This window comes from Gambusia affinis, linkage group LG02, assembly GCF_019740435.1.
Source record: "Gambusia affinis linkage group LG02, SWU_Gaff_1.0, whole genome shotgun sequence".
NCBI classification, from domain to species: Eukaryota; Metazoa; Chordata; class Actinopteri; order Cyprinodontiformes; family Poeciliidae; genus Gambusia; species Gambusia affinis.
Genome location: NC_057869.1, coordinates 5,722,175 through 5,736,391, shown reverse-complemented (window position 1 = coordinate 5,736,391; position 14,217 = coordinate 5,722,175). Strand labels below are relative to the sequence as shown.

General features: G+C 36.2%; 1 protein-coding gene across 16 annotated transcripts in view; it reads left to right on the top strand.

Annotated features, from left to right (window-relative positions):
- Positions 1-14,217, top strand: part of madd (MAP-kinase activating death domain) — a 53,583-nt gene that overhangs the window by 17,753 nt on the left and 21,613 nt on the right. For 10 of the 16 annotated variants that reach the window (XM_044142313.1, XM_044142356.1, XM_044142387.1 and 7 more), the window contains exons 8-16: positions 3,884-4,056; positions 4,630-4,865; positions 4,953-5,109; positions 5,201-5,304; positions 5,392-5,597; positions 5,701-5,951; positions 6,092-6,231; positions 6,934-7,035; positions 14,062-14,170. In XM_044142313.1, the coding sequence (XP_043998248.1) occupies positions 3,884-4,056; positions 4,630-4,865; positions 4,953-5,109; positions 5,201-5,304; positions 5,392-5,597; positions 5,701-5,951; positions 6,092-6,231; positions 6,934-7,035; positions 14,062-14,170 (1,478 nt within the window). Of the gene's footprint in view, positions 1-2,290; positions 2,348-3,883; positions 4,057-4,629; positions 4,866-4,952; positions 5,110-5,200; positions 5,305-5,391; positions 5,598-5,700; positions 5,952-6,091; positions 6,232-6,933; positions 7,036-8,851; positions 8,912-14,061; positions 14,171-14,217 lie in introns of all 16 variants that reach the window. The other 6 variants (XM_044142304.1, XM_044142286.1, XM_044142276.1 and 3 more) reach the window with 2 other exon arrangements.

Here is a 14,217-nt window from a genome sequence, read left to right as displayed (position 1 = left end):
TCTCTTGGTAGAGGTTCACATTCCAATAGGACAACAACCCCAAACATACATGTGTTTGAAAACCCATTCAAAGTCCAGATCTAAGTCTAATTTTGAATTTGTGGCAAGACTTTAAAATTAGGGAGCGCTGAGCAAAAATGTCAGTTTCTACTTGTGCAAGACTTGTAGAGATAATACCCCCAAAATACATGCAGCTCTATTTGCAGAAACAGGTGGCTCGTCTTGCATTGACTTGGAGGGGCTGGATACATATGCACACCACATTTTTTCAGATTATTTCTAAAAAAGCTTTTCTTCCACTTCCAATTATGCAGTGCTTTGTGTTGGTCTACCTCAAATAATTCCAATAAAATAAATTGAAGTTTGTAGTTGTAACATGAGAAAATTTGAAGAATTTTGAGGGGTGGAAGGATTTTACTCCCACAGTATAAACATATAATGGCCAATTTTTAGAATTGGCCATTATAAAATTGTGCATTACTCCTGCACCCTACAAAAAAACTTTATTTGCCCATTGTATCTGTTGTCTGAGTCTCAGATGTGTTTGAAAACAAATTCAAAATGCCCACATCTTGTACATGCTTGGTTCTGACATTTTACCCTTTGTCATCCTATTGAACCTGTACAAGCAATGAATATGTGGGCTGTGGACAACCCCACCAGTTGATATCCTTTTCAAATTTATCCAATCTATATTGGTTTGATATTCATAACGTGCTATTTTTATTTATTTATTTATTTTTTTTTTGATTTATTGGGATTGCTAATTGATATAGCTATGATGCTTAAAATGTCAAAAGTACTGTTTAGTTGCAGCAGAGATTGCTTTTTTACGTTTTTGTTTTATAATCTCACAGAAAAGTAAAATGTAAAATAAAAAATAAAAAATGAAATCTGAATTTCCTTCAAAGTATTTGAGTTTTAAGTGTTTACATGAAGCTTTGACTTCACATAAAATTTCAGAATCTTATTTTGTTTAAGATTGTTTTGGAAATTGCTTGTTGTTTTTTATACCACTATATGCAAAGCTTCACAACCCACTTTACTTTATCTAAATACACAAATTAACTCAAGAATCTGCATACATTTATTTTCCACAAATGCAAGATGTCTTCCAACTTACTTTAAGATATGGATTGTTACTAATTATACCAGTTCTATCTTTATCAATCCACTTTACTGGCAAAAAACTGTATTTAGTTGCTCAGAGGTGGTTTTGCCTAGCAAAATTTTCACAGGATAAAACTCAATTTGACTATTCATTTTAGTCATCAATTGGTTTCATCCACCTTGAATCAGAGCCAGTTTTAAAGCTGTGTGTGGTTAGCAGCTCTTTCTTTGTGTGTGTGACTGAGAAGCTGGTTTGTAGGAGTGTGCTAAGCCTCTGTTTTTGATAGCATATATTTGGAAATAAGCTCACAATGTCTTTTTCTGTGAATGTACAACATGTCACAGAGGAATGTTTCACTGATTTTTCTAAAGACTTGGATTTCATAGCATAATGCTGCTTGTGTGAGAGCCTCTGAAAATACTTGCACTCGGCTCTTCATTTTACAAATAAATTAGTCCTGCAAGAGACTGATTCATTTACTTTTGCAAAGCTCAGATGTTTTTTAAGAAAATGGGAATTAGTTTAATTTTTTTTCCATTTTCTGTAGATGCAGAGGTGTGCAAGCATTTTATGTATTTCTGAAAAGATCTGCTGTTTTGTACTATCATCTCCTTTCCATTGTCACCACTGGGTTTTCCATGTTGGTGACCATGGATGTTTGTCCCGTCTCTCTCAAAGGCTGGATTCTGATGGTGAATTCTGGTTTTTGATCAAGTTATTGATTTGTCGGTTTCTCAATGTTTTATCATATTAGGTATAAAATCATCTCAACTTCTTCATCAGCCTTTTTCTCTGTCTTGCTTTCTCAATGTCTCTCTAAATTTGAATCCTCTTTGTTACCAGACTCTCAATAAAAATATTTTCCAACTCAAGTCAGTTATAGAATTTAAAAACAAAATGACAGAGCTAGAGTTGTTTCACTACAAAGCTCTAGTATAAACCCTTTTCTTCACGACTGTAACTTTAAATTACTCACATGTTGGTGGCAAAGAAATTTACTTATTTGCTGTCAGCCGAGCAGAAAAAGTGGAAAATACTTCTAAAAGGAGACAAAGAAAAGAACGTGAAAAGGCAGATGCTGTTACCCTTCCATCATGTGATGTTCCAGTGTCTGTCACAAAACTGTCATCTCCAGCCTACATGTGATTCTCCTGGCATCTCTCTTATTCCCCTTCCTAGTGTCTGGTTAGATTGACCGTGATCACCCAAAAGCAGATCTTCTCCTCTGAAAATAAGGTTACTCATTTCTCCTCCTGTGGAATGTGTAATGCCCATGCACGGAAATCCTCTCTCACACATTGGTTTGCCTGTCATTACTTATTGTCTCTTGTTCTCTTGACCTATAGAAAATGCTAAAGAACATATCAGAATGTCGCTGGAGACTGTTTCTGATACACTGCTTAACTCTGGCTTGAGCATGTATGAATGTGCGTGCATCTGTTTTTGGCGTAGTGAGTGTTCTCTTAACCAAAATAAGACAATAAAAGCTTATCTGTTTATCCCTTTGACAAAGTTAACATTCATCCTGACCCAGCAACTAAATGTTCCATTATGCTAAGCCAAACATTGACTCCTGAGACTGCAGCAGTTCCCTCTAAGCAAACCATGCATAGTGACTTACTTTCCTCCTGTTTCTCCTCTCTAAAATTGCGTACCCACCACAGGCATCAACATGTGTAAATTTGATCTTTAATGACCTTATTTATTGTTGAGTCAAAACCATAAAGATGGGAGAATCTTTGGATTGGGACTAATATACAAAGTTGTACCTACAATTATGCAGCTTCTACTTCAAATTAAGTTTGTTGTCTACCTTCAAAATTGTTTAGGTGTTCCCAATAAGCAAGACTTAACATTTGTTTAAATAAACCTCATATTACCAGGTTTTAAAGTAAAATTCAACACTATTTCCAATGACCACTGCTGTCATAGAACTACTGAAATAAAGGCTTTATAACAGCACACATTGCAGACCACACATGTTCTCAGTCACCCCCAATAAAACCAATGAAGGGTTTCATTGATGGATGGAACTAGAAAGTTGATGGTGAAATTTCAAATGTTTTAAACTGTTCAAGTCAAGTAAATTGTTCAATTGATCTTACAAAAAGGTGGACAAGGTCCTATACTGACAGCTGGAAGTATTCAAAACCTGAAAGCTATCAACAACCGCTACCAGATTCCCGTTGAGGCAGAAACAATTATTAGGCTGATAAACACCTGTGGCAGCTGGCACTGAGATTTCAGTTTTCACAGTATGGCACACTTGAAGATCTCCAGGCGTACACCATTACTGACTCAAAAGCAAAAGTTGGTTCTGCTTTAAATCAAAATAAGGAAAAGAGGTATAAGCATATGTTATGTACACTGTGCTTACTGTGAAGCAGGGCAGTGGCCCCGTGATTCTGTGGATGGACTTTCCATCATCTGACATTGAATTCCTGCAGCATTTGGATGACAAGATATACAGGGATTGAATAATTCTAAGATGGCAGTAAACAACACAATAATTGTGCAACACTGGTTTTTATTTAATAGCTGCTAATTTGGACACATTACCAATAAGCTTAATTTGCAGTGGGGATTGAATAATTTTAGATGCAAAGATATTATCTCTCTTGTTGGTGGTTACAGATAATAAATCTACCTACATTATATTCCATTAAACACAATTTCTAGAAATTGTTGATGCCTGTAGTGGGAGTAGTTCATCACAGCATAGTTATTAAATCATTAGTGTCTTTTGTAATTTGTATCACTGGTGCCTTTTAGGCATTGGCAAGCATGAGTTTGAACACACAACCTATTCTGAACCTGGAGAAGTTCCAGGAAGGCCAGGAGATGACCCTGCTCCCTCCAGGACGAGACAAGGCTTCGCCATCCTCCACTGAGTTCAACCCTCTGATATACGGCAATGACGTTGATTCCGTTGATGTGGCCACCAGGCAAGTAGTAAATAAAGTTTTCATAAAAGTCTAAAGTTTCTGTTGGAACATTGAGCAGTATTAGTATGATTGGCCATGTCGATAGATTCCACTTTTGAAGATGGTAAGATGACACCTTTTAATCAAAAATACAAATTGGAGATCACTTCCTGTTCTTTCATTTATTTTTTAAAGACTGGCAACACTACAGAAAAATCAGAATATTGCAATTTATTAAAGATGAAAATTAAAGATTAGCTATGAAAAAAACAAACAATTCAGCAACTTGGTGTTTTCTACCACTTCCATTAGTATGCTGTCCCCACCTTGTGGTAGTAACAACACATTACATACAATTTATGTTAAAAACAACCATTAAGGATTAACTTCTGCGCCTAACTTGGCTAAACTGACATGCCAGAATGACAAATCAAAAATTTTAAAGTCAGTAACAACTTTTAGCCCAAACATGATTTTAGAGTTTTTCAGGTTAATGTGCAGCCTTATTTTTTTATTCTAACATTGTATGAGCTATAATATCACATAACATGATTTACCTTAATTAAAACATCTTAATTTTCTTTTTTATTTCAGGGTTGCCATGGTGCGATTCTTCAACTCTCCCAATGTCCTCCACGGCTTCCAAATGCATACGCGTACTTTGCGGCTCTTTCCACGACCAGTGGTTGCTTTTCAGTGTTCGTCTTTTCTTGCGTCTCGCCCACGCCGCTCCTGCTTCGCCGATAAACTGTCCCACACCCAGGCGGTAGAATTCTATGGAGAGTGGGCACTCAATCCCACTAACCTTGCTTTTCAGAGGATACACAACAGTAAGACTCATTTAACATGGTAAAAATCTGTTGATGAATTGTGTTGAGTTGAACTGACCACCAAGCTGCTGTTTTTATCTCTTTTAGATGTATATGATCCATCTTTAATTGGAGACAAGTCAAAATGGTATGCTCATCAGCTGCAGCCAGTGATCTACAGAGTCTATGATGGAAGCTCCCTGCTGGTGGAAGCCATGGCTGGTCCATTGGAAGATGAAGGCAATGAGTCTGATCCTACAGACAGGTTAGGAAGCCAGGACCATGTCTGATCTGGCTCAATTGTAACATATTTGTTGAGCAGCTTCAGATATTCTGTTCTTGGGTTTTTTTCTCAGTGGTAGTGACAGTGATGGATATGATGACTCCAGCTCTTCCTATTCATCACTTGGGGACTTAGTGAGCGAGATGATTCAAGGCGACATCCAGGGGGATACACCAAGTATGATCTTTTGATTCAATTATTTTTTCTTATTATTTATTTTTATTTTTATTTTGGCATCGTCATTAAGTAGTGTGTGTCTTTCAGGTTTGGATCCTCCAACTCATGCTGCTCTAGGCGACGCCAGTGAGGTAGAGTTTCAAGACTTGCACGATTTAAAAGATAGCCTTAGTGTGGATGGTCCTTCTAGTGGGGAAGGAGCTGCTGAACAGTCAGACGGACAGCCTCTTCGTTCAAGCTCCAGCACAACTGCAAGCTCAAGCCCTAGCACAATCATCCAAGGAGTCAACCATGTGTGTGACTATTTCATTCAACTTTAGAGATTATCTTCATACAACTCTCTTATGTGTTGCTAATAAAAAAATATTCACGCAATGCAAATGTATCTGCTGACAGGAACAAGCTGAAGCACCTGAGATTGAAGCATCAGCAAACGCCGCTTTGCAGAACCCAGTCCCTGGAATCGGCAGTCAGCCGTTTCTCAGACCAGCAGCAGATTCTGGTCTGGTGGATTCTGTCAACAAAAAGCAAGAGTATGACAACCCATATTTTGAACCTCAGTATGGCTTCCCCACTGAGGAAGATGCGGAAGAAGAGCAAGTGGAATCCTACACCCCTCGGTTCAACCAGAACCTCAATGGCAACAAGTATGTACATGCCGCATTTAGATGCTCTTTCTTTCATCATCCAAGCTATGTTTGTGTCATGGATGTCTTGATCTTACCGTCAATTTTTGCATGAACCTGTGTGTGATTAAAATCTCATGTGACCTTTCTTTTGGTTTCAGGGCTCAGCGGCCTTTACGTCCCAGCAGCCTGAGGCTCCCAGGAGAGTCTGATGGAGAGGGAGATTCGCGCAACAGCTCCCCCAATTCCACCATCTCCAACAGCAGCAATGATGGATTTGGTGGACTTATGTCTTTTGCCAGTAAGAATAAATCAAGTATTAGTGTAGATGTACTAAATGTAGCTTCATTGATTACTATAGAATCAACAGAAGAAAGTTAAAACTTCCAGATGGAAATATTGCTCCCTTCCACATTAACAGACAGATTGGCTGGCAGTTCTCTTGTTTTGTTTTTTTATGATGATGATTTGTTTGTTGTCATAAACAGCATCCGGTTAAATGTATCAAAATGGCAAATTTAAAGTTGGTATTGCAAATGCTCATTTTAGTTTGTTAGATACAAAACATCTTTCATGGGATTAAGTTTTGTATTCTAAGTTAAAATTACTTCGTTATATTTCAACGGAAATGAAAAAGAAACCCCACTTTTTATTTGAACAGACACTCCTACTGCTACCTTTACTGTATAATATAGTGTTGTTCATTAAGTTTATTTTGCATTTTAACAGCCAACAGTTTTTATTTCCATGCATATCCTCATTCATACCAGAAATATTTATGGTTGTGAAAAAACCTTTCTTGGTGAAATGAAAGAAGCTGGGACCTTCCTTAAGTTAGCTGATTGACAGTGCACAACAATAGGCAGGATGTGGTAATCTTTCAACCCAGAGAATACCCGTGTCACCAATCAAGTCTATAGGATCTCATTTAATGGACTTGAATAGTACCAACAGTATTTGATCATACTTTGCTTTAGTGATTGACTCTTTGGTCCTTCACCAGGTAATCTTTACAAGAACCATGGTACCAGCTTCAGCCTGTCCAATCTGGCCCTTCCCAACAAAGCAGCCCGGGAGAAATCAACACCTTTTCCCAGCCTGAAAGGTAGGAGGGAGCTAATGACTATTATACAGATTCAAGTTGTACACAAGGTTAGTTTCTGCCATTCTAGGATAAGTCGATTCTAACTGCTCATTTTTTTTCATATTTATGCTACAGATTTTAATATGTCACCAGCTGTTATGGATTAAGAGCTGAACTATATACACTAAATGTAAAAAAAAACAACATTTTTATTTGTTTATAAATTTGTTTGTTCTTTTCTGCCTTCTCTGACATTTTTTGGGGTGTAAAAGAATATTTTAATTTTGATGTTGAGGAGGAAATGGAGCAAGCAGGTTTGTAAAATGATTTTAAAGCTTTTCTCTCCTTGCACTGGATTGCCAAACATACATGGCACTATTTAAAGGAGAATATTGAGGAAACGTGAAACATTTTCTCTCAGGAAAATCCACTCCAAAGCAGACTTTATTATGTTGTCAAAAGGAATAATCTAGCATTTCTTTCTCTTGTAGAGTTTTTTTCACTCCACTGACTCCTAATTTGTTGGTGTAAGTTAAGGTGGAGAACTGGGTAATATGGATAAAAAAATCACAGTATTTCTTCCTGTGTTTAAAAGTTCTAGTAACTATCATAACACAGTTTTAAATGAATAACGTTTCAAGACAAACTGAAACAAAACATTGTGGGTAAAAGAATTACCAATAAATTGCTGAACATGTAACATTACATACATATAACATAATGCCTGTCATTTTTCTCTGGATTAGTATAAACTCTGTTTAGGATGGATTTTCTCTTCTACTGAGAGAAAAAAAACAACAGATCATGATGAACATACTCAATAGCTCCACTTAATGTGGAATAGCTGCCATTAAAGGTGTTCTGTTCCTTTTGATTGTGATTTGTTTTGTCTTTGTTGTTCAGATTCCCCTGACAGTCCGGGTATGTTATGTCTGGTGTGATAGTTTGTCCTTGACTAGACATTTCTGTGACCTTACAAAGTGACACGTTCCTGCCTTGCATCCTGTTCTCAGAGTAGGACTAAGATAGAAGTTACACCTTTAATATCCGCTACATATTTATGTTTACTTTCCCTTTTTGTTCCTCTGTTATTCCTGTTTGTGTCACTGTTGAAAGTCTTTTTTGTCCTTTTCTGTTTCTTCTGTGACTGCAAACATTTCTTGATGTGGCATCTATATCTTTGTACCTTAATTTTGTCAATTAATAAAATGCCATTGGCTCTCTAGTTAATGTTCATAGAAAGATCTGTCTATAGTTAATGGAATAATATCAAACCTTCCCTGACATATTTTTGTTGTTGCCTTATTTGTGTGCTTGGTGATACTTGCCCTTGATTACTACTAACTTTCTAAAAGCATTTGCCTTTTAATCAAGATAATTAATTTAATTAGTTACTGTACTGCTTATTTTTTTGTGTTTTGTTCTCATTAGAAGCCTGTCTCCCTTATTGGTGGAGGGAGAAATATAAATGTGAATACTTTCTCAGGATTTATTCCCATTTATTGTAACTGTTAAAATGTCCAGCATCATTCACACAGTTCAAGCAGTGTTGTGTACATGGCCAACATATTTACAGTGTACTCACCAGCTATTAATAATAATTGTCTTACTAAAAACTTGATTGTTATTCACATTTTCAGTCACATCCAGGCTCATGAGTTCATGCCATTTCTTTTTTTTGTTTGCCTTCTGTTTTTTAGTTTTTTGGTTGCACATTTGCATCATTTTAAGTATGCATGTCTGTTTGTTGGGTTGATGTTCAGACTGGTTGTGTCTGGGCCGGTGTCCCTCTTTCTGTTCACCTTTTCGCTGCACTAATCCTGAGTTTTGTGTGCAGTATTTGGGCTAAATTCTCTAATGGAGATAATTACAGAGGCCGGCCCGGGGAGCGGAGAAGGTGGGTTCTGCCCCTTATTTTGAGTGAGCTGCATGCTTCTCCAAGCCAGTCAATTACATCTTCCCCAGCATTTCCACCGTGTTTTCCTCTCATGTCAGTCACCGTGTGCCTCATGAGAAGCCGTAAAAACTGAGTGTTTTATCTGGTCGGTCATATTGTCATTTCTAATGACTTTTCTTATTTCAGTCTGTTATTCCACCTCATAAAGTGTTTGGCTTCATTTCTAAAACTAGCCTTATCACAGTTAAGTTGCAGAAAAAAAATATAACTTTTGATTTAGGTTCTATATTAAGTTGGTGAATAACCCACCAGTTAGCCATCAAGAAAAAAAAATAACTTTTAAATGTTGGATAATATTATCTTTTGCTACTCCTTTCTGCTTCGTGCTCCTTCAGGGTACAAAATGTGGGGTTTGGCTGAATCTTGCTCTACTGTAACTGTTTTGAGAAGAAGAAGACATGACTGCGGTAAAATAAAATAATAAACTAAGCTAAAGTTAAGGTTTTGTTCAGCAAGATAAAAGCAAGTGGTTATTTTGAATTCATCTCCCACATCTCCATTCCTGGAGGAATTTGGAGAACTGAGGAAAATGCTTGCTTACAAGACACATGCAAAAACATTCTTCAAAAGGTTTGGATCAATAAAACTATACAGGGGTGGGATTTATTTATCAATGTGATTTGAGATTTCACTTTCTTGTATGTTTAATTTGGAAATGACCCTTTTTATATATACCCTTTATATAAAATCACAAAGGACCATTTATTTATTTATTTTTTTTCCCAACAAACATCATTCTGATCTCCCAGACTTTATGAAAATATTCTTGTCTGGCATCTGAAGGATTTGTAACCAATAATTCTTTTCTGTCAGAAAATCCTGAAGGAAAATGTCTGACAATAAGTCTGTGAAGTTCAGCTCAGTCACACTGGGGTTCTGCAGGAGAACATCGATCCAAAGAATACCAGCAAATCCAATTGTTCGGAAAAACAAAATGAAGCTTTTGGAGTGGCCTAGTCAACGTTTGGACTTGAATCCAATTGAGTGTCATGTTGTTAATGATGCCTTTCTTGTTTGAAAATACTGGGTCTAAGTTAAAACCAATTATGGAAAGAAGAGAGGCTCAAAGTTCCTTCACAGCACCTGAAAAGACAAATTGCTCTTTATTACAAGCTAAATGCCATGACTGGTAGGCTTAAGATATAATTTATTTTTTTCAGGTTGGTTTGTATAGTTTTTTGTGTAATAATTGAAATGGATGGATACAGATTTAGAAAATCTGCAATTTGTTTATGTATGATTTTTGTCTGATATTAAAATTTGATCTAAAATATTAAAACATAATCAGAGCACCATAAGCTCTTCATGCTGCAAAGGATTAAGATCCCCTCTGTTCACACAGGAAAATGTTTGGTCTCTTGCTATTTGCAAAACCTCTGATTATTATTGTAATGATGATAAAGTAATTGTTATGAAAGGGTATTTTCTGCACCACACTGCATGCTTTTAATATCTTAACTTTTTTCACAATGAGTTTTGCAGTGTAGCCTCTAGGTGTCGCCAAAGGGGCCTATAAAAGCATAGGTGAATGTAAGGCAACTTTTGGCATTGCCATGAGGCTGTGCACATTTCTATGATCAGTTTATTATGTATTTAAACTTTAGCATGGAAAAGTGTTCAACAAAGACAGTGTACACTGTTTGTACATTAGGCTCTGATGTCGGATTTTAGTCCTATAAACACGTCCATATTGGGAAATCCAAAAATTTGCATTGAAATAACTGTACACAAATTTATTGGCTGTACTCGTATTTGATTGAGTCATATATAAAAGTCCTATTAGATGTAATTTGAGTTAAATAAAAATAAACCAACTCGGTGCCTTTAAAGCGACAGAAGTGTACATGAAAAATAATGTGGATGATACTGGATACAAGCTCTTACATCAGTTAAAACAAAAAGCCCATTAAATTAACTCTATGACCCTCATTGGAAAAGCAATAAGGGTTTTTTCTTTGCCCTAACTTTTTTTTTTCTTTCCATTGGAATTCTATTCAAACCAAACCTTTATACTCCACGTTTAGGAAAGCAGAGATAGTTTATTGTAGTGTAATTGACAAGATGCAATGAGCCTCTTGAAAGCAGAGATCTGCCCAAGGCCTGTGAGGATTTTGTCAAATGCTTGAATGACTGCACTTTATTTAAAGAAATAACATGAAGGTGGCAGCTGGAATGCTTGCTTTAAAGATTTGGTTCTTCATCCTCATTGAAATAAGTAAATGAGGGAAGTGATACTGGCTGGCTGGTAAAGAGCAGAACACCTACCAGAAATGCTGTATTTATCCTGAGGATGTCGTACTGCAGGTCGTAAAGGGAAATCCACATTTTCCACTGGATAAATGAGAACTGAATCATGGCAGTTATTGCTTTCACTTTCAATAAAGTACCAACGATTTTAAAAGACATGTTTATAGCTAAGGGAGGTGGAAGAGTCATGTTTTGGAAGTGTGTAATAATTGCTAAACCAGATTTATCAAAATTGACAGGGTATGAAAGAGGATAAGAATATTTGAAAAAATGTAAGATTAGCTTCTTCATTAAACTTTTATTCTTTCAAACTTTTATTCTTTCAAACTTTTTTGCATCTCTTCAAGTGTTTGGCAGGCAACCTTAATCTAAACATTATTTAGTGCCAGTTGTTTGCTGGTTTCTGTAAAAGTCTCATGGCGGCAGATGCTCACGCAAGACACAAATGAAATTGTCCAAAATGATAAAGGTCACAGTGATGGAAGCACAGACAAAAAGGGGAGGAAAGAAGAAAACTGGCATATGTCACACCTGATATTATCACAATATTTACCATTATTGACATTGCAAGATTTGTTAATATTATACAGCCCTTTTGCTAAGTGGCATTTATATTTGAGTAGACTGAGTGGTGTTAGTTATATGGACGGAGACATAAGTTGGATTGGATTGTTCTCCAGTCCTCATACCTTTTTTGTGTGAAAGCTTTACATTGTTGATTTTGGTATTTTCAGGGCATCCAAAACCTAAATGTACACAGGGCAAAAGTTAGCTATTATTCTCAGACACTGTTTCTTCAACAACTACATTTTAGGTGTAAATCATCATTTAATATACAAAGCTTTACATAATAATATGGTAATACACTTGTTTACACACTGGGAATTTTCATAGCAGTTGCTATTACTGGTTTTTAGAAATAAGAATTTTACTTTGCATTTTTACACACATTAAATTCAGGTCTGTGAACAAAACTAACATCAGTTCTAAATTTACTTCCAGGCTGTAATTTTATGCATCTATCAAACTGTGGCATACATTTAAATTAGTCTTTTATTTAAACTTGTTCTAATTTTTAATATGGCTGCACAGATGAACAGATATGCAAAAGTAATTGAGTGTTGTGATAAAAAAAATTACTTGTGATAAATAAACTAATAATTAACATGTGATGTATTTCTACTTTGGACTCAAAGTAAGCATAGAGCCCAGATAATGAGTAGGCTCGCCAAGCACTGGCAGGAATTAAATAAAATCAAATCAAATATATCTACCTTATATCTATATCTGCATAAAAAGATGCTTACAAAACTTTATTGCAGTCCATGCAATTCTTTGCTATATTCATTTTTTTCTACAGTAACATTATAATTATAAGCTTTTAATATAATGTAGCTATTGTGTAGATTATTAATTATAGTATGGTAGTGTGAAGTAGCTTATCGTGGTGTAGAGTTTTGTGTAAACTCTACACCAAAATATCTATTTAAAATATTTCAATTTTTCACTAAGATGAGAAATAAAATTGAGAGGTTAAGCTTTAGGCTTTTATTGTGAATTGATTTTTTTTCTACAATACTTGTATTTGTAAGAAATTATGATAGTTATCCTCTTGCATCCTCCGTTAGATAATACATAATATTTGATATCTAGAAATAAAAGAAATTAAGCCACAATGTGTTGCTTTCAGTGGTGTTCAGAAATATTTTGAACACCATATTTTCAAAAATATTTTCAGTTCATTCCTGACTGAAATACAAGTGTTATAGAAACACCTAAATAATTTGTAATAATTTCTGTGTTGTGCATTTAAACTTGTCTAGACATAGAAAAGAGGACTGCCTTATTTATTTCATATTTAAAGTTGCATTTACAGTTTAGTCTGTTTAGCTCAACATTCCTCCTGCCACTTTTTTTGAAGTTGATTCTAATATATGAAAGTACATGCAATTAATCCATCTCATTTTATATATGGCTAAGCTTCACAAAAAAAAGGACACTTTGATTTTATGTCGACTCCTTGGTATAAACAGCAGTTGAGTGTGTTGCTGGTGGTGTGAGTGGTACAGATCAGACACCTAACTCACATGCTGTCACTTCTACCACTTCTATTTACTTCATCATAATTTAGCTGTTTATCACAGATGGCCAGGCTCCTTGCATTTTAACAATGCAGTAATATGGGCGTGTTGTGGTAGCGTAGGGGATGGCACGACCCACGCTTGGAGGCCCTGAGTCCTCGACGCGGCCGTCGAGGGTTTGATTCCTGTACTCGTCGACATTTACCACATATCTTCCCCCCACTCCCTCCCTCTTTCCTGTCAGCCTACTTTCAAATAAGGGACCTAGAGTCCACAAAAGACCCCCTGGAGGGGAGAAAAAAAAACAACACAGTAATATAAACATCATTTTCGCCTCATTATTGTTTTCTTTTGTGCATGTCATTTACTAACTACTATCGATGCTGTCCTTCCACTGACCTTAACTACTTTATGCTGCTAATGTGTAATGCCCTTACCAAGAGAGCCAAATGGATTCTTGTTTGTGTGTGTGTGAGTGTGCATTTTGTCCCTTTGGTTTGTCCTTTTATTTCTCTTGTAATAATAGACTCTGCCCTGTAATTTGTTTGTCCTGCAGTAGATCAATTCCCAAATGTTTCTATCCTCTGTACACAATGATGCTCGTAGCCCTGTGTGACGTTATAAACACAGCAGTTTGCAAATAGTTTCCTGCTTTTTAAATTCCCATTGAGTCCAGTCCACTTGAGTGCTCTTTTTTTTCTCTTTTTTTTTTCTTGCACTCGCTTCTGATTGTGAAGGTGTTATTTGATAATTTTTTTGCAGGGGCACGTGCACCCCGAGCACTTGTGGACCAAAAGTCTTCAGTGATCAAACACAGCCCGACTGTGAAGAGAGAATCTCCCTCACCGCAAGGTCGGATCAACAACACAAGGTACCTGAATCTTTTGTCACGCGTCATCAGATGTTAGACAAAACAGG